The sequence below is a fragment of the Bombina bombina genome, chromosome 1, assembly GCF_027579735.1.
Source record: "Bombina bombina isolate aBomBom1 chromosome 1, aBomBom1.pri, whole genome shotgun sequence".
Taxonomy (NCBI): domain Eukaryota; kingdom Metazoa; phylum Chordata; class Amphibia; order Anura; family Bombinatoridae; genus Bombina; species Bombina bombina.
Window position 1 is genome coordinate 1,266,482,332 of NC_069499.1, and position 21,970 is coordinate 1,266,504,301.

General features: G+C 37.6%; 1 protein-coding gene across 3 annotated transcripts in view; it reads right to left on the reverse strand.

The window, feature by feature from the left end:
* Positions 1 to 21,970, reverse strand: part of FBXO31 (F-box protein 31) — a 208,460-nt gene that overhangs the window by 26,418 nt on the left and 160,072 nt on the right. For all 3 annotated transcript variants that reach the window (XM_053701143.1, XM_053701133.1, XM_053701153.1), the window contains 2 exons: positions 14,266 to 14,419; positions 11,017 to 11,369 (listed from right to left, as the gene is read on the reverse strand). In XM_053701143.1, coding sequence (XP_053557118.1) covers positions 11,017 to 11,369; positions 14,266 to 14,419 — 507 coding nt within the window. The remainder of the gene's footprint in view (positions 1 to 11,016; positions 11,370 to 14,265; positions 14,420 to 21,970) is intronic.

Genomic DNA, 21,970 nt, shown 5'->3' on the forward strand with positions numbered 1-21,970 from the left:
TGTACAGCAATACTGTGCCACCATATTGTAAAAGAAAAACCATCTGAACTGTGAGACCTGATTTCTGGGTGCAAACAGAAACATGATGCAAATGGAGCCTTGGCGTCAACAGGCCCCTGTGTAGTGATAACACCACACAGAGTCAGCTGGGCCCCCTAAAGGTGTGGGCCCAGTCTCAATTGAGACCTCTGAGACTCCTGAAGTTAGGCCCCTGCGTGACGTTAATATCTACCATGTGCAACATATAAAATGACAAATCCTGCATTTTCCTATATTAAGGTATTTCTGCAAGCTAAAGTCATTTTTAAAACATGTTTGGTATGCTGATGAAAAAACAAGGTATGATTTGTGTGGGTACCTCACAAAAAAGGTGGCAATGTATGTGTTCATTAAGTGAATGCCAACCCCCACCCCAAAAAACTAAACAAAAAAACCCCAGCTCTTATATAGGGGTGTGAAATAGCACTGAAAGACTTAAGGGAAAGTCGAAATTAAATCTTCATGATTCAGATAGAACATATACCTAATTTGCTTTGTTCTTCTGTTATCGTTTGTTGAAAAGCATACATAGGTAGACTCAGGAGCTGCAATGCACCACTAGGAGCTAGCTGCTGATTTGTAGCTGCACATTTATGTTTCTTGTCATTAGCTCGCCAGGTGTTAGCTAGCTCCTAAGTAGTGCACTGCTGCAACTTTAAGAAAAAAAAAAAAAAAGCAAATTTGGTAATAATGGTAAAATGTAAAGTTTTTTAAAATTGTTTGCTCTATCTGAATCATAAATGGAAAAAAAATCAACTTCATCTCCCCTTTGGAAGGTTTTGTAATTTGGTGTTTTTCTTCTTAATTAAAACATTAGTGGCAAGTGAATAGTGCTGATATTCAACAACTGTATATTCATAAACTTCCTTTTTTTTCTAGTTTCTTGACAAATTTTTGAAAGCAGAACTGCTTCACTTGAATTTTGTGACCAATGAGTGCTTTACTCAGCTAGCGAGCGAGCCTCCAATAAGAATTACTATAAATCCTGATATTACGTAAAAATATATTTCACGTATAACACTGTGGATCATACTTAGCAATTTGAAATGAATATTCCAATATTTACTGGAGTCTCTGTAGCACAGTCTGAGAACTTTCAGTGCTACATGGACCAATATAGCACAGACATATTGGCATTACACAAGAAAACACAAAGTGACTTGATATGTTCATACATGTATCTGTATCAAAATCTATCTATTTAGCAGCTGTCTAAAATGACTCAAGTCCTGCTCAATGTCGAGACTAGCAATACCCTTATATGTGTTTGTAAATATCAATATGGAAACTATTTTATTCAATAATTTAATGTGATGGGAAATACAAAAGTATAATCAATTGCTGAGAATTTGTAATATTTAAAAAAAAAAAAAATGTAAATAGAAGTCCAGCACACTTCTAATATAGTGCATGCTGCTGCGAGACTGCCACCGTACAATATACAGAAAAGAAAAAAATAGTATCACATTTTATTGTCAAAGACAAAACCATAATGTTTCAGGTGTCCCCCATTGGTATCTGCATGTTGTGGTATTGTCTTTGAAAATAAAAATGTGGTGCTGCATTTTTTGCTTAATTTGTCAAATATTGCACTTTTTAGGTCTGCATACAGATCTATAATAAAAAACATAATTTATGTAAGAACTTACCTGATAAATTCATTTCTTTCATATTAGCAAGAGTCCATGAGCTAGTGATGTATGGGATATACATTCCTACCAGGAGGGGCAAAGTTTCCCAAACCTCAAAATGCCTACAAATACACCCCTCACCACACCCACAAATCAGTTTAACGAATAGCCAAGAAGTGGGGTGATAAGAAAAAAGTGCGAAAGCATATAAAATAAGGAATTGGAATAATTGTGCTTTATACAAAAAAATCATAACCACCACAAAAAAGGGCGGGCCTCATGGACTCTTGCTAATATGAAAGAAATGAATTTATCAGGTAAGTTCTTACATAAATTATGTTTTCTTTCATGTAATTAGCAAGAGTCCATGAGCTAGTGACGTATGGGATAATGACTACCCAAGATGTGGATCTTTCCACGCAAGAGTCACTAGAGAGGGAGGGATAAAATAAAGACAGCCAATTCCTGCTGAAAATAATCCACACCCAAAATAAAGTTTAATGAAAAACATAAACAGAAGATTCAAACTGAAACCGCTGCCTGAAGTACTTTTCTACCAAAAACTGCTTCAGAAGAAGAAAATACATCAAAATGGTAGAATTTAGTAAAAGTATGCAAAGAGGACCAAGTTGCTGCTTTGCAAATCTGATCAACCGAAGCTTCATTCCTAAACGCCCAGGAAGTAGAAACTGACCTAGTAGAATGAGCTGTAATCCTTTGAGGCGGAGTTTTACCCGACTCGACATAGGCATGATGAATTAAAGATTTCAACCAAGATGCCAAAGAAATGTCAGAAGCTTTCTGGCCTTTTCTAGAACCAGAAAAGATAACAAATAGACTAGAAGTCTTTCGGAAAGACTTAGTAGCTTCAACATAATATTTCAAAGCTCTAACAACATCCAAAGAATGCAACGATTTCTCCTTAGAATTCTTAGGATTAGGACATAATGAGGGAACCACAATATCTCTACTAATGTTGTTGGAATTCACAACCTTAGGGAAAAATTCAAAAGAAGTTCGCAACACCGCCTTATCCTGATGAAAAATCAGAAAAGGAGACTCGCAAGAAAGAGCAGATAATTCAGAGACTCTTCTGGCAGAAGAGATCGCCAAAAGGAACAAAACTTTCCAAGAAAGTAATTTAATGTCCAATGAATGCATGGGTTCAAAAGGAGGAGCTTGAAGAGCCCCCAGAACCAAATTCAAACTCCAAGGAGGAGAAATTGACTTAATGACAGGTTTTATACGAACCAAAGCTTGTACAAAACAATGAATATCAGGAAGATTAGCAATCTTTCTGTGAAAAAGAACAGAAAGAGCAGAGATTTGTCCTTTCAAAGAACTTGCGGATAAACCTTTATCTAAACCATCCTGAAGAAACTGTAAAATTCTAGGAATTCTAAAAGAATGCCAAGAAAAATGATGAGAAAGACACCAAGAAATATAAGTCTTCCAGACTCTATAATATATCTCTCTAGATACAGTTTTACGAGCCTGTAACATAGTATTAATCACAGAGTCAGAGAAACCTCTTTGACCAAGAATCAAGCGTTCAATCTCCATACCTTTAAATTTAAGGATTTGAGATCCTGATGGAAAAAAGGACCTTGCGACAGAAGGTCTGGTCTTAGCGGAAGAGTCCACGGATGGCAAGAGGCCACCCGGACAAGATCCGCATACCAAAACCTGTGAGGCCATGCCGGAGCTACCAGCAGAACAAACGAGCATTCCTTCAGAATCTTGGAGATTACTCTTGGAAGAAGAACTAGAGGCGGAAAGATATAGGCAGGATGATACTTCCAAGGAAGTGATAATGCATCCACTGCTTCCGCCTGAGGATCCTGGGATCTGGACAGATACCTGGGAAGTTTCTTGTTTAGATGAGACGCCATCAGATCTATTTCTGGAAGCTCCCACATTTGAACAATCTGAAGAAATACCTCTGGGTGAAGAGACCATTCGCCCGGATGCAACGTTTGGCGACTGAGATAATCCGCTTCCCAATTGTCTATACCTGGGATATGAACCGCAGAGATTAGACAGGAGCTGGATTCCGCCCAAACCAGAATTCGAGATACTTCTTTCATAGCCAGAGGACTGTGAGTCCCTCCTTGATGATTGATGTATGCCACAGTTGTGACATTGTCTGTCTGAAAACAAATGAACGATTCTCTCTTCAGAAGAGGCCAAGACTGAAGAGCTCTGAAAATTGCACGGAGTTCCAAAATATTGATCGGTAATCTCACCTCCTGAGATTCCCAAACTTCTTGTGCCGTCAGAGATCCCCACACAGCTCCCCAACCTGTAAGACTTGCATCTGTTGAAATTACAGTCCAGGTCGGAAGAACAAAAGAAGCCCCGTGAATTAAACGATGGTGATCTGTCCACCACGTTAGAGAGTGTCGTACAATCGGTTTTAAAGATATTAGTTGAGATATCTTCGTGTAATCCCTGCACCATTGATTCAGCATACAGAGCTGAAGAGGTCGCATGTGAAAACGAGCAAAGGGGATCGTGTCCGATGCAGCAGTCATAAGACCTAGAATTTCCATGCATAAGGCTACCGAAGGGAATGATTGTGACTGAAGGTTTCGACAAGCTGAAATCAATTTTAGACGTCTCTTGTCTGTCAAAGACAGAGTCATGGACACTGAATCTATCTGGAAACCCAGAAAGGTTACCCTTGTCTGAGGAATCAATGAACTTTTTAGTGAATTGATCCTCCAACCATGATCTTGAAGAAACAACACAAGTCGATTCGTATGAGATTCTGCTAAATGTAAAGACTGAGCAAGTACCAAGATATCGTCCAAATAAGGAAATACCACAATACCCTGTTCTCTGATTACAGACAGAAGGGCACCGAGAACCTTTGTAAAAATTCTTGGAGCTGTAGCTAGGCCAAACGGCAGAGCCACAAACTGGTAATGCTTGTCCAGAAAAGAGAATCTCAGGAACTGATAATGATCTGGATGAATCGGAATATGCAGATATGCATCCTGTAAATCTATTGTGGACATATAATGCCCTTGCTGAACAAAAGGCAAGATAGTCCTTACAGTTACCATTTTGAACGTTGGTATCCTTACATAACGATTCAATATTTTTAGATCCAGAACTGGTCTGAAGGAATTCTCCTTCTTTGGTACAATGAAGAGATTCGAATAAAACCCCAGCCCCTGTTCCAGAACTGGAACTGGCATAATTACTCCAGCCAACTCTGGATCTGAAACACATTTCAGAAATGCTTGAGCTTTCACTGGATTTACTGGGACACGGGAAAGAAAAAATCTCTTTGCAGGAGGTCTTATCTTGAAACCAATTCTGTACCCTTCTGAAACAATGTTCTGAATCCAAAGATTGTGAACAGAATTGATCCAAATTTCTTTGAAAAAACGTAACCTGCCCCCTACCAGCTGAGCTGGAATGAGGGCCGCACCTTCATGTGGACTTAGAAGCTTGCTTTGCTTTTCTAGAAGGCTTGGATTTATTCCAGACTGGAGATGGTTTCCAAACTGAAACTGCTCCTGAGGATGAAGGATCAGGTTTTTGTTCTTTGTTGAAACGAAAGGAACGAAAACTATTATTAGCCCTGTTTTTACCCTTAGATATTTTATCCTGTGGTAAAAAAGTTCCTTTCCCACTAATAACAGTTGAGATAATAGAATCCAACTGAGAACCAAATAATTTGTTACCCTGGAAAGAAATGGAAAGTAGAGGCGATTTAGAAGACATATCAGCATTCCAAGTTTTAAGCCATAAAGCTCTTCTAGCTAAAATAGCTAGAGACATAAACCTGACATCAACTCTGATAATATCAAAAATGGCATCACAGATAAAATTATTAGCATGTTGAAGAAGTAGAATAATATTATGAGAATCATGATCTGTTACTTGTTGCGCTAAAGTTTCCAACCAAAAAGTTGAAGCTGCAGCAACATCAGCCAATGATATAGCAGGTCTAAGAAGATTACCTGAACACAGATAAGCTTTTCTTAGAAAGGATTCAATTTTCCTATCTAAAGGATCCTTAAACGAAGTACCATCTGACGTAGGAATAGTAGTACGTTTAGCAAGGGTAGAAATAGCCCCATCAACTTTAGGGATTTTGTCCCAAAATTCTAATCTGTCAGACGGCACAGGATATAATTGCTTAAAACGTTTAGAAGGGGTAAATGAATTACCCAAATTATTCCATTCTCTGGAAATTACTTCAGAAATAGCACCAGGAACAGGAAAAACTTCTGGAATAACCACAGGAGATTTAAAGACCTTATCTAAACGTTTAGATTTAGTATCAAGAGGACCAGAATCCTCAATTTCTAAAGCAATTAGTACTTCTTTAAGTAAAGAACGAATAAATTCCATTTTAAATAAATATGAAGATTTATCAGCATCAACCTCTGAGACAGAATCCTCTGAACCAGAAGAGTCATTAGAATCAGAATGATGATGTTCATTTAAAAATTCATCTGTATAAAGAGAAGTTTTAAAAGATTTTTTATGTTTACTAGAAGGAGGAATAACAGACATAGCCTTCTTGATGGATTCAGAAACAAAATCTCTTATGTTATCAGGAAAATTCTGAACATTAGATGTTGATGGAACTGCAACAGGTAATGGTACATTACTAAAGGAAATATTATCTGCATTAACAAGTTTGTCATGACAATTAATACAAACAACAGCTGGAGGAACAGCTACCAAAAGTTTACAGCAGATACACTTAGCTTTGGTAGTTCCAGCACCAGACAGCGATTTTCCTGAAGTATCTTCTGACTCAGATGCAACGTGAGACATCTTGCAATATGTAAGAGAAAAAACAACATATAAAGCAAAATTGATCAAATTCCTTAAATGACAGTTTCAGGAATGGGAAAAAATGCCAAGGAACAAGCTTCTATCAACCAGAAGCAAAGAAAAATGAGACTTAAATAATGTGGAGACAAAAGCGACGCCCATATTTTTTTAGCGCCAAATAAGACGCCCACATTATTTGGCGCCTAAATGCTTTTGGCGCCAAAAATGACGCCACGTCAAAAATGACGCAACTTCCGGTGACACGTATGACGCCGGAAACAGAAAAGATTTTATTTTATTTATTTATTTATTTTTTGCGCCAAAAAAGTCAGCGCCAAGAAAAATAGGGAAAAAAGTCAAATATTTAAGGTAAGAAAAATAATTGATTCAAGTGCATTATCCCAAATATGAAACTGACTGTCTGAAAATAAGGAATGTTGAACATCCTGAGTCAAGGCAAATAAATGTTTGAATACATATATTTAGAACTTTATTAAAAAAGTGCCCAACCATAGCTTAGAGTGTCACAGAAAATAAGACTTACTTACCCCAGGACACTCATCTACATGTTTGTAGAAAGCCAAACCAGTACTGAAACGAAAATCAGCAGAGGTAATGGTATATATATAAGAGTATATCGTCGATCTGAAAAGGGAGGTAAGAGATGAATCTCTACGACCGATAACAGAGAACCTATGAAATAGACCCCGTAGAAGGAGATTATTGAATTCAAACAGGCAATACTCTCCTCACATCCCTCTGACATTCACTACACGCTGAGAGGAAAACCGGGCTCCAACCTGCTGCGGAGCGCATATCAACGTAGAATCTAGCACAAACTTACTTCACCACCTCAATAGGAGGCAAAGTTTGTAAAAACTGATTTGTGGGTGTGGTGAGGGGTGTATTTGTAGGCATTTTGAGGTTTGGGAAACTTTGCCCCTCCTGGTAGGAATGTATATCCCATACGTCACTAGCTCATGGACTCTTGCTAATTACATGAAAGAAATAAACAAATATATGAAAACATCATTTATGCTTACCTGATAAATTAATTTAATCCATTGCATACTCTTCTCTACCACTAGGAGGAGGCAAAGATTCCCAAAACCCGAGAGCCAAATAAAACCCCTCCCATCTGAAACATACTAAGTTTGGAAACTGGAAATGTTCTTTGAGAACTGGAATATGAAGGTAAGCATCCTTTAAATCTATTGTGGACATAAACTGACCTTGCTGAACAGAAGGCAGAATAGTCCGAATTGTTTCTATTTTGAAAGATTGATTCCTTACAAACTTGTGCAGAGCTTTCAGATCCAGAACTGGTATGATAGTACCTCCCTTCTTTGAAATAATGAAGAGATTTGAATAAAATCCCATCCCCTGTTCCTGCAAAGTAACTGGACAAAACACTCCCATAGCTTTGTTATGAATCCTATTCGATATCCCTGAGAGACAATATTCAGAACCCAGGGATCTGGAACAGACTGCAACCAAGCCTCCTGAAAGAGGCTTAATCTGCCCCCTACCAGAATTTCTGGATCAGAGGCCACTCCTTCATTCAGTTTTGGTAGTAGGGATAGATTTCTTACCCTTCTTTGACGTTTTCCAGTTAGCACTAGGTCTCCAAACTGAGCCAGGGCTGCCTTGCTTCTAAAATAGAGGAGTCAACCTTTTGTTTCTTATTCCGACAAAAGAAGCGAAAACTATTAGAAACTTTAGCTTTCCCTCTAGACTTTGTCTTGAGGAAGAAAACCCCCCTTTACCCCCAGTAACAGTAGATATTATAGAATCTAAATAAGAACCAAACAACTTATTTCCCTGAAAGGAAAGATACAATAATCTGGATTATGACACCAGATCAGCAGACCAGGATTTAAGCCATAAGGCTCTCCTGACAAGGACTGCCAGACATGCTTTTGACATTAATCCTCCTAATATCAAATACAGCATCACAAAAGAGCTGCTACTCTTCTGTAAACCCAAAAGATTTGCACTAGCAGAGTCGTCAGAATACTGTTCTGAAAGACTAGACAACCTTTAAGTAGAAGCAGCAGCCACATCAGCAATGTAAACAGCTGGCCTGAGCAAATACCCTGCTTGAAAAAAAAAAGTCCTTCTATGAAAAGACTCTAATTTTTTTTATCTAAAGGGTCTTTAAAAAAAAAAAAAAAGTACTGTCTTCCAAAGGTAGTAGTACGTTTAGCCAGAGTGGAAATGGCCCCATCCACCTTGGAAACGGTTTCCCACAAATAAATATTAGCAGCAGGTAAAGGATAAAACTTTAAAAACCTTGCAGAAGGAGTAAATAATTTACCTGGCTTAGACTATTCCATAGAAAATAATGTCAGAGACAGCATTAGGAATAGGGAAAACCTCAGGGAGATTAACAAGTCTTAAAAACTGAATTTAAAAGATTACAAAGTTTATCATCAGAAACTTTAGGATCTTTAAGCCCTAAAATATGTTCAACTTTAAACAAAAGAGAGGAAATATCAGGTTCAACATCAGTTAAAGATTCCTCATTACCCGAGGAAACGTCACCATCTGAAGACATAACAATATCCCTGGATTCAGGGAACTTAGAACTTGTAGAAGGTAAAGTCTGAACTGACCTTTTACAATTGTTTGAAGGCGGGAGAGCAGCCAGCACCTCAGAAACGGCAGACTTGATAAAAATGTTCCTAGTAGGTGAAACAATATCAATATTCTGCTGTAATGAACAAACAGAAGGTGTATTAATACCCAAAGAAACAGAATTAGGTTGCTCTGATTGCATTAATAATTCTAAACATGAGACACATAAATGAGCTGGAGAAGGCACCTCAGTTTTTTTTACAATAAGCACATCTTACAATGATAGAAGGTGTTCAGGGGAGACTCTCTGGTATATTTAGGGACAAAATTAGACTGCTCCATTATAGCATATGGCAACACAATACAATAAACACTATAAACCCCTTAAAAAGCTCTTGAGGAATGGGAGTCACCCTCTCCTAAAAAAACACACAGGTACAATGCACGCTAAGCCGAACCCCAAAACAAAGCATTAACATAACATCCAAAGTGCAGATAACGCTCATCAGAAAGAATTAACGCTCGTGAAAAGAAAAAAACATCTATAGAGAATTTAGCGCACCAAAAAACCCAATGTGCGCATAGTCGAGGACGAACCTGCATAAACCAGCCGACGCACAAGAGAACTATAGAGGGATTAAAGTTATGTTCTAGGGGGTTCATCTAAGTCAATGGTCAATTGTATTATAAAGCTATAAAGTCACCAAGGGACACTGGTAACAAACCAAATCAAGAGGAGCTTGCACATGTTTTATACAGATAGCTGATCTTTTTTTGATGCCTCACAGCAAATGCAAAATATTTTTTTTTTACTAAGATGGTATTTATACTTCTGATAAACACATTTACACATTTGTTTTCATATTATCACTAGTGGCTATAGGGAAAGCGAACAATCACACAAGAATCTTGTGACGAGGCTGTGACGGCAGAAAGTCACTCACATGAAGTCAATGGCAACTCTTGCTTTCAATTTATGAGTAAACCCATAACAGTCTTTTGCTGGAGTATTATGGGACAAGGTATTTGATCAATGTAAATATCTGGCAATAATTATCCAACTTCATTTTTACACATATCCGTGGTGCAGATCCATTTGTATGGATTTATAGGTTAGTAATTAGTAGTATTCTAAGTGCCTTCTGTCTGCGCTGCGGAGTCTGTTGGCGTTTTACACATAACCAATAATAATCCTTTTTTTTTTATTTAGATTTTTAGCTTTTTTGTTGTTGTTGATTGTCGCGTTCTTTCATTCTGCAAAAATGTTCTAAATGATAGGTTATGGGGCATGTTTGATACATACTTTTGAATCTTAGTAATTTTCTTTTTGTTATCCATACATAGATTGCAATACATAGATAATAGATAAATTGCAATAAAATGATCATAAATGATCAATCATTATGAAGTCCAATTTTTACGCACTTAAAGATCAACTGATGAAACAAGATTTTCCGTTTGGGTTATTTTTCCATATAAATTGATCTCTCTGGTTATGTCTGGAGTTTCATAGCACCAAAAGACTTCCAGAGTTCTATTTATGAAATGTATCACACAGCCAAATACTTTAAAAGGGGCATGAAATCCAAAATGTTAATTTCATGATTCAGATAGAGCATGTAACTTTCTAATTTACTTCTATTATCAAATTTTCTTAGTTCTCTTGGTATAGTTTGTTGAAAAGCAGAGACGTAAGCTCAGGAGTGTGCACGTGTCTAGCTCAAAATACGACAGCAGTTTTGCAAGAATTTTATTCATTTGCAAGAGCACTAAATGGCTGCACTATTTCTGGCCACAGAGTGTTTCAGACCCCTACCTAGGTATCTCTTCAACAAAGAATACCATGGGAACGAAGCAAATGGGATAACAGAAGAAAATAGAAAACTTTTTTTTTTTAAATTGTATGCAGTGTCTGAATTACTAAAGAAAATTTTGGGGTTTCAAATCCCTTTAAAATCTAAAATCTTACCACATTTTGCAGCTACGAGGATATTCTTCATTTCGAGCCATCACATCCACTGGAAGTACAAACGACTGCATGCCGGGGGGCTGAAGGTCTTCACCTTCTTCTTCAGCCATTCCATTAGCGGCTTCCTCCTCTGACTGTGGCACGTGCACAGAAGCTTGCAGATATTCAGCGCCTCTCCCTCCTTCTTCTGCTTGTTCCACCTGCTGTTGCTCTCTCTGTATCTGAGCCTGGGCATCCAGAATAAGTCGAGAAAGCTCCTCAAAATTGCGTAGCTGCTCCACATTAGGGAGATTTATAGGCCTTGTAAGGTCGATTTCAAGTGTCTGCTGGCCGGCTGGGACATTGGGGTCTCCCTACATACAAATGTAACCAAATAGCAAAGGTTAAAAGAAGCTATACAAAGCATATATAAAATAATTATCTGTAAATGCACAAAGCTTTTGTCAACAAGTTACTCCTTTTTATGATCATGTGCTAAAATTGTACAGGTAGAAAACCCTTTATACAAACTGCTTGGGACCAGAAAAGGTTTGGCTTTTAGAATATTTCCATCTTTAAAATGGGACGGTTAGGGGAGAGGCTGGGACCAAGTGTAAACAACAATATCATTTAGGCAATATTTAAATGTCATAATAAAGCTTATACATGCAACCTAAAGGTACTTTTATATTATTGTTAAAGGGATATAATACTCATATGCTAAATAACCGTAAAAAGCTGACAGGAAAATATCACCTGAGCATCTCTATGTAAAAAAGAAAGATATTTTACCTCACAATCTCCTCAGCTCACCAGAGTAATTTCTGTGTAAAAAGTTATCTTTCAGTTACAGCCCAGCTGCAAGTAAACATTTAAAAAAAAAAAAAAAAATTAAGAAATGAATTGCAGTCAATCAGCATCAACAGTGCTGAGGTCATGAACTCTTTTACTGTGATCTCATGAGATTTCACTTAACTCTCATGAGATTTCATAGTAAACTTCCTTAAACTGAATAGGGAAATAACATGAGTGTGTGAACCCTGGATCAGTGGTAAATTCTCGCTCAATTTCCGGTCCCAGGACAGGCATACTGATTTGCTGCTTAAAGTCCTTTACAATGGGGTGGGAATACTTAGGACATTTTGAGGTAAAATATCTTTCCTTTTTACATAGAGATGTTCAGGTGATATTTTCTATTCAACTTTTTACAGCTATGCTGCATCACTTTCAAGTGTTTCAACATTTGGGTATCATGGCCCTTTAATACTGTTGTGACTTACAGGCAGGGAAAAAAGTAATTTCTAAAAAGCTTATTCTTAAACAACATATTAAAATGTTTGGATGTCAGAATAAGTTTGGATTTTAGCGTTCCAGATTTAGGGATATGTACCTGTACAAATATGTTTGGTAATTAGACAAATATGTGCTTTACTAAATTCTTCTTATCACCCTACCAGCTGCCATTTTACACACATTCTGCAGTAACAATCTTGGGTAGGTTTATTAAAGGGATAGAAAGGTCAAAATTCAAAAAAGTGCATGGGTGCATTTAAATTTGAAATAGAAGCAGTTTTGCAATATACTTCCATTAGCAAAACTCATTCTAGTAAAAGTTATTACTGTTTTTATGCAACATACTCACATATCCTGTGAGTCAGCGGTGTCTTCTATGACACAAATTATGTCTTCATAGAAGAAATACACACCACTGCCAACTTTTTCAACAGGTATGGGTGGTGTTTGAATACTGGTGCATGGCTCTCACAGGATATGCGTGTATGCTACAGAAAAACAGTAATAACTTTTACTAGAAGCATTTTTTCTAATGGAAGTATATTGCAAAAATGCTTCTATTAAAAATTGAAATGCACCCTTGCACATATCAATTTTGATTTTCTATCCCTTCAATGCCTAGGCCAACTAGCTTGTGCCTAGGGCAGCAGGATTTAGTGGAAGCAGTACATTTATGAGTAAAATGTGGTATAAATCCCCCCCCCCCTTTCTATGCTCTCCAAATGTTTTATTTATTAAATTGTATTACAATGATCCCTGGTCGTCTAGCAGGATGCATGACATCAACACGCACCCCCCTTATATAAGGCAAATATGAGCTAAAATGGTTTAGAGCAGGGGGGTCCAGGGGTGACAGTTTTGCTGCTATATAACTGATGATTTGGTGGAGCTTTATGCAGGTTAAACAGCTAAGAAAAAAAACAACTGATCAGCCAAAGACTATTACCAATAGACCAAGTTAAACCAAGAAAATAAATAAATAAAATGAACCACTAAAGATAACTAAAGATGTTCCCATGCACAACAACCAGGACAGCACTGGAAATAACAAATATAGTGATAGAGCCCAGAAAATAGCTTTAATATTTCATAGCCCACACCATCTTATAAGGAAAATGTTAAAGAAGGTTCATATGGGTGTGTGTGGGGTTAGGGTCTAGGTAACAGTCTAAAATCCTACTTTAAAAAAATATGTCAGCAAGTGCTTGGATCAGGAACTGCAATTTTTAGATCTCAAATCAAATTAGTCAAGTTTCTGGGACAGCTGGGACCAATGGTATTTATCAAGAGACTTTGTTGGTGACTGCTGGCTGTACACTTTAGCTACCAGTACTGCAAAGAACACAACCAGGTGGTCAGGGGTCAAGTCCTACAAAAAAAGTGTGGGAACTCACCAAGATTTCCATCCCCCCCTCACAATTAATATTGTTTATATATATATATATATATATATATATATATATATATATATACACACACACACACACACATACACACACACAAACACACACTGTATTTGTATGTATATAATCTATACACTAATCTAATAAAAGCAAATTAATTACAATGAAGGGTTGAATAATTGCCTTTGGGCTTGAGAATCCTCCTCTGTCACAGAGTCTCACCCACTTAAGGTGCAATGGTCCTATTTCTGCTGAGGGGAGCTAAATAACCCCAGCGCAAGCCACACAGAAATGTAAGCACCATGAGTTACACACATTGCAGAGTGATCACACAGCAGGACCACTAACAGGCTTGCATTTACTGTATTGTAGGAAGTGTTACTGCCCATTACTAGAGGATCTCACTATCCCTCTAATCAGACTGTGCTCCAGCTCCTCCCACCAGCAGCAGCAGTGTTTACTGAAGGGTTTCTGTTTTCTGTCCAGAGGGAACTTAGTTCCTCCTACAAAAATAGTGCAGGAACTCTGTTCCCATGTGTTCCCGCTCGACTTGACCCCTGCAGGTAATACTCACTGTTATCTTTGTCCCCTTGGCCACTGTTCCATGGAAGCTGAGCATGACTATCTCTAAACCATGACTCCCATAGGTTCCCTTAAAGAATCCAGCATGCAGCAGATCTCCAGGTTGGGTGGGCGGATGATAAATACGCCGATATGTGAGGGAGTTACTACAAAGAGGCATAAAGAGAAAAATATTTTATTCTTTTTTCACTCACTGATGTAATAATGCAAACATATGCAGATACAGCTACAGAAAGCAGGAGTGACAAAAACAAAGCAGAGAGTCCAAAGAGAACAAAAATAATTGACAATTATATTAGACACACATCATTAAATAAGCAACACAGTTGTTCAATTAATTACCGTTATATTTCGTTATGATAATCTAATTGTATTAATAGTCAAAACATCAACTTTTTAAAAGGCACAAGAGTTACTAAGGAGTAATAAACATTTTCACTAATTTCAAAGCTCAAGAATAATTACTTGTGTCCCTCAGTCTACAGGGGGTCTAAAAAGTCTTAGGCGGTGCGCCTCCCCTCTGACATAATTTAAAAGACAAGCCCTCCCCCTATAATAATGTTACTTATTTTTTTCCATTTAAAAATACATTGTAATATTTATTTTTAGTTTTAATTTGGAGAATTTACCACTGATCCAGGGTTCACACACAGCTTTTAAAAAACCCAAAAGAGTGTTTCAATCACGTTTCAATTTGCACAGTTAATCCTGTGATAAACACAAGTTACGGGTCAAGAAAACAAATGCAATGCAGTCTCTGAGCAATTTCAACCTCAGTGCCTTTCTTCTACCTACATCCTGCTCTTTGCCTTTTTCTATCACAACATGGCATTGTCGGCTCTTAAACATTCTATGTTAAATATGTTTGATATTTTAGGCCTAACAAAACTTGTAATAATATAGAGTTATAATTAGTCTTATGGTTTAATATAGTCATTATCATATTGAGTTCCACACATTAATAACAGGGTTCAAGAGTTGCCCTTTCTATTCTCTACCCCCTACTGATACTCCCTTAACTCGTATCTACATTGTATGTGGATTTAGAGTACACTTTTATTTTTCACATGGGGCAAACATTCCTCACACAATTTAGCTACTTCAAAGGGTCACTTACCTTAGCTTTCATTTTCCCATTGAACTGAAAAAATGAGGAAGCTTTTGTTCTCATACATAACTGTCTTTTTTTCCCCCTGATGTTATTTCTTTGCCAGCCCTATGTATGTAATGCGATTTTCATGTTTTACATGTCTGTATTGTACTTCACTTAGAATTATTTTTCTTTTTTTATTGAGTAAAGATACAATGTTTTGCCAAAGTCAGCTGCTGCTTGTGGTTTCCATTGGATAGTGCTAATTGTCACTTCTCCTGCGACTCTCCTTACATGTTCTACACTTTTGGGATAGATTACAAGTGGCGCACTATTGAAAGCCCGGGTTGCGATAAGCAACATTAAGCCCACGCTTATTTGTGGGCATTTTACAATTTAAAAGTAAATACATTTGCTTAGGTGCAAACTAACTTTGTGCCCATTGGTTTGGGCGAGTAGAGTCCTAGCATAAAGAGTAAGAGTTAAAAAAAAAATGTGCACCAACAACATGAATACATTCAAATAAAGTGTTACACTCGTATATACATTGCAGAAAAGGAATATGGCGGCGCTGTATTCCCTCAGGGATATATATCGATCTTCCTTCTCTCCTCTGCTATTTCTTGAAACATGTAACCTCAGGAAAGGAGAGCCAACATTGTGCAGTACAGCCAGAAAATACAATTGCACTAAATAGAAAATACTCACATGCCAATAAGATTAACTTTATTAAGGACACTGAAGTCTTTATAAAAAAACAACAGTATCCGTTTAATAGATTCATTAAATTCTCTCTCTCTCTCTCTCTCTCTCTCTCTCTCTCTCTCTCTCTCTCTCTCTCTCTCTCTCTCTCTCTCTCTCTCTCTCTCTCTCTCTCTCTCTCTCTCTCTCTCTCTCTCTCTCTCTCTCTCTCTCTCTCTCTCTCTCTCTCTCTCTCTCTCTCTCTCTCTCTCTCTCTCTCTCTATATATATATATATATATATATATATATATATATATATATATATACAGAGAGAAGTGCACTCACAGGAACGAACAACTGGCTCAATACCATTTTTTTTTATTTATTATTATTTTTATTTGCATTCCGACAGTGTAAAAAAAATTAAACAGCTCACATTTGTTTTTTCAGAACACCTCGCATGGTGTCTGAAGAAATCAAAACACATATTTATGACAATGTAAATCTCCCAGGACCTTTTTAGACCATAATACAAATACAGTGTAATTCAAACAATCCTATTTTAGTTATAACACAGTAAAGATAAAAATATGGATCCTGAGGTTGCAGATATATGAAATAAGATACATTTACTTTTTACATCAAAATATGCTGCTAGAATATTTTAAATTTGAAAGCAAGTCTAGCAACATAAAACACGACAGACAAACAAACAAACCAAGACAAAAAAAAAAAAAAGGAATTCAAATTTAACAAAAAAATTACACAACTTTCCTCTCTTCTTCCCCCAGCTCATACAAACTAGGTAAATCTCCTCTTAGCATTGCCTCCTCTAGAAAGATCGAATCTCGAAATAAGGAAACAATTTGGATTTCCTTAGGTAGGGAGCTAATCAACGGCAAACATATAGAGAGAAAAAATCTAATTCTATTTTCAGAATCAATGGCAGTATCATATTGATCAAGGGTCATCTGGTTTTGAAGTAATTGCTTAAACTCCCCAAATTGAGGACTTTTCTTGGAAGTCCATTGTTTCAAAATCAAATTTCTACCCGTTAAAATAAAAATATTAAGGATGTTGTTATTAATTTTTCTATTTGAACAACTAGATAATAAGAATATACGTTCCTCACTTATCTTAAAGGATTGTTCACTCAATTTTCCAAACCAGAAGTTAATTTTATTCCAAATATTTTGGAATTTAGGACATTTCCAAAAGTAATAATATATTTCCGCTGCAGGTAGATTGCACTTGCTACAAGAACTTGATGTTCTTTTATCCCATATAGATTTCATGTGAGGTGTAACATACATTTTATTCATAATTTGTATATGTGATTCTCTCCATGTTATGAAGATAGTAGCTTTATCAACTAGTGTACAACTTTTATGGATAGCTTCTTCTTGGGGGGTTGTACATCTTACCTGCCAATTGTTCGAGATTTTTGATAAATTATCAAGACCCTGAGGATTCTTAATAGTTTTATAAGCAATAGAAATATATTTTTTCTCAATTCTATATAAGTTAATAATAGGTTCAATCAGATGACTATTAGAATAATCTCTAGATATTTCAGATAATTAGTGACGTATTTGCAAATAAGCAAAGAATTCCTTGTTTGGAATATTATATTCTTGAATTACCATCTTGCAATTGTGACATATATAACAAACCCTTCTCTTCCCAACTTCTAAAAATTCTAGAATTAAGAGCATAAGGGAATTCCGAGTTTCCCACAATAGGCAAGAATTTAGAAAAGGAGGAGTCAATCACCAGACACTTGCATATTTTAAACCATGGGATATTTTTTTGTGGAAATTGTATTTTTAATTTTTTTGGGAGATTATTCTTATTAAGGTGTAATAATGCTTTTAAAGAGTAGGGTTTAGCAATTTGTTGGTCTATAGTCAGGGGCGTATAATAATCAGAATCTGTGATCCAATCAAGAGCAAAACTTCCCTATGCAGACCAGATTGTATACTTCTAAATCGGGGAGAGCCAGTCCACCTTTATCTCTAGGAAGTGTAGTGTTAGCCTACACTTTCCTTTTTTTGTTCCATAGAAATTCTAAACAGATCTGTCTGACAAATATATCATCTTTCTTAATGATGAATAAAGGAATACTTGGAATTAAAAAGAGAATTTTTGGAAATATAATTTTTATCAAGTTAACTTTACCTGACAGTAAGAGAGGAATTTTTTGACCAGTTAGATCATTTCTGCCCACAGGGGTGTATAATTCAACATGTACCATTCATTTGGATTTTTACTAACTTTGATACCAAGATATCTGATATAAGTGCTCACCTCTGAAAAGGGGATCTTTTTTAAACTATTTTATTTTTATAAAGCCATAATATTTCAGATTTAGTACGGTTGATCCTGTACCCAGAAAAGGAGCTGAAGTCATCCAGAATTTGCAAAATAATTGGAATACTATTTTTTTGAATCTTGGAGAAAAATCAGCAAATCGTCTGCGTACAGGGCCAACTTGATTTTAGTATGTCCTTGACAGACGAGAAGTGCAAAAATAATCACACCTTTAATAATAACAAAAAATAATAAAAAGTCGACAAGTCAAACATCAAGCCAGGAGTTTAAGCCACAGCTGGTAGTCAGATGAGCCGAGTCAAGAGCCAAAGCAAGTAGTCAGATGAGCCGGAATCAGGAACAAGGAGAACAGCAGAGTCAGGAACAAGCCAGAGATCAGGAACCAGGAGGGACGTCAGACAGCCAGGTAATACACAGGAACTGGAACACAGGAACTCATAAACAGGTCAGAGATAATGCAAGGGCAAAGCATACTGAAAAGAGGCCCTTTAAATAATAAGTGATGACATCACAATACTGAGACTGCAACCTGTCTCACATGGATGATGTACACCAGTCCGGTATTAAGAGGGCGTGCAGGAAATGAGCAGCATCAGACACTCTGCACCAGATTCAGTAAGAGGTGAGTAAAATGGCTGCCAGCAGCACATGGCAAACAAAGCAGGGAAAAACCCCTGACAGTACCCTCCCCTCAACGACCCCTCCCTCCCGGGAGGACAAAAGGCTTATTGGGGAAATGGGCATGGAAGGCACGGAGAAGGGCGGGAGCATGAACATCAGAGGAGGGAACCTATGAACGCTCCTCCGGACCGTAGCCCCTCCAGTGAACCAAATACTATATGCATCCCCTGGAAATACGAGAGTCAATAATGCTGCTGACATCATATTCTTCATGGTTGTCAACAGAGATAGGACGGGGACGAGGGAAAACAGTGGTAAACCGATTACAAACCAATGGTTTCAAGAGGGAGACATGAAAAACATTGGAGATGCGCATTGCAGGAGGAAGGTCAAAAGCGTAGGCCACAGGATTGACCCGTTGGAGTATTCGAAAAGGACCAACATAACGGGGAGACAGTTTATTGGAAGGCACCAGAAGTTTCAAGTTGCGGGAGGACAGCCAAACCCTCTCACCAACCTGGTAGAAAGGCGCAGGCAGACGCCTAAGATCAGCCTGGAACTTTTGACGCCGCATAGAACGATGAAGGCAATCCTGAATCTGCACCCATGTGGAACGGAGTTGCCGGAAATGCTACTCCAAAGCCGGAATACCCTGAGACATGAATGAATCAGGCAACAAGGATGGTTGGAACCCATAATTCGCCATGAACGGGGATAACTGGTGGGAAGCATTAATAGCACTATTACGAGCAAACTCTGCCCAAGGTAACAGTTCAGACAAGTTATTGTGTTGATCTGCGACATAGCAATGGAGGAACTGTTCCAGAGCTTGATTAGACCGTTCCGCAGCCCCATTGGATTGAGGGTGATATGCAGAGGAGAATGAAAGCTTGATCCCCATTTGAGCACAAAAAGAATGCCAAAATCTGGAGACAAACTGGCTACCCCGGTCCGAGACTATCTCCTTGGGTAACCCATGTAAACGGAAGACCTCCTGGGCAAAAATTGAAGCAAGTTCCTGAGCGGAAGGCAGCTTCTTCAGGGGAATGCAATCTGACATTTTAGAAAAACAGTCAACCACCATTAGGATAACAGTATTGCCACTGGAAACAGGGAGCTCGACAATGAAGTCCATGGAAAGATGTGTCCAAGGATGCTCACCATTAGCAATAGGTTGAAGAAGACCCACAGGAAGATGTTGAGGAGTCTTATTTTGTGCACAGGCTGAGCAGGAGGCAACATCAGAACAAAGACCTGGCCACCAGAATTGTCGAGTGAAGACCAAATAATTTGGTTCTTGCCCGGGTGACCTGTGGCTTTAGGATAGTGGTAAGCGTGCAATAGTTTAGTTTGAAGATTCTCAGGAACAAAGCACTTACCACTAGGTTTCTCAGGAGGTGCATTGGTTTGTGCAGCCAGGAACTTCACCCCCAAGGGAGAAGTCATTAGTACGTATGGTAGCCATAATATGGTCAGGAGGTATAACTGCAATAGGTACAGACTCCTCCTTGGACAGAGGTGAAAAACATAATTTATGTAAGAACTTACCTGATAAATTAATTTCTTTCATATTAGCAAGAGTCCATGAGCTAGTGACGTATGGGATATACATTCCTACCAGGAGGGGCAAAGTTTCCCAAACCTTAAAATGCCTATAAATACACCCCTCACCACACCCACAATTCAGTTTAACGAATAGCCAAGAAGTGGGGTGATAAGAAAAAAGTGCGAAAGCATATAAAATAAGGAATTGGAATAATTGTGCTTTATACAAAAAAATCAAAACCACCACAAAAAAGGGCGGGCCTCATGGACTCTTGCTAATATGAAAGAAATGAATTTATCAGGTAAGTTCTTACATAAATTATGTTTTCTTTCATGTAATTAGCAAGAGTCCATGAGCTAGTGACGTATGGGATATTGATTACCCAAGATGTGGATCTTTCCACACAAGAGTCACTAGAGAGGGAGGGATAAAATAAAGACAGCCAATTCCTGCTGAAAATAATCCACACCCAGAATAAAAATTTTAATGAAAAAACATAAGCAGAAGATTCAAACTGAAACCACTGCCTGAAGTACGTTTCTACCAAAAACTGCTTCAGAAGAAGAAAACACATCAAAATGGTAGAATTTAGTAAAAGTATGCAAAGAGGACCAAGTTGCTGTTTTGCAAATCTGATCAACCGAAGCTTCATTCTTAAACGCCCAGGAAGTAGAAACTAACTTAGTAGAATGAGCTGTAATCCTTTGAGGCGGAGTGTTACCTGACTCAACATAGGCATGATGAAATAAAGATTTCAACCAAGATGCCAAAGAAATGGCAGAAGCTTTCTGGTCTTTTCTAGAACCGGAAAAGATGACAAATAGACTAGAAGTCTTTCGGAAAGACTTAATAGCTTCAACATAATATTACAAAGCTCTAACAGCATCCAAAGAATGCAATGATTTCTCCTTAGAATTTATAGGATTAGGACATAATGAAGGAACCACAATTTCTCTACAAATGTTGTTAGAATTCACAACCTTAGGTAAAAAATTCAAAAGAAGTTCGCAGCACCGCCTTATCCTGATGCAAAATCAGAAAAGGAGACTTACAAAAAAGAGTAGATAATTCAGAGTCTCTTCTGGCAGAAGAGATGGCCAAAAGAAACAAAACTTTCCAAGAAAGTAATATAATGACCAAAAAATGCATGGGTTCAAAAGGAGGAGCTTGAAGAGCCCCCAGAACCAAATTCAAACTCCAAGGAGGAGAAATTGACTTAATGACAGGTTTTATACGAACCAAAGCTTGTACAAAACAATGAATATCAGGAAGATTAGCAATCCTTCTGTGAAAAAGAACAGAAAGAGCAGAGATTTGTCTTTCAAGAAACTTGCGGACAAACCTTTATCTAAACCATCCTGAAAAAATATAAGTCTTCCAGACTCTATAATATATCTCTCTAGATACAGATTTACGAGCCTGTCAC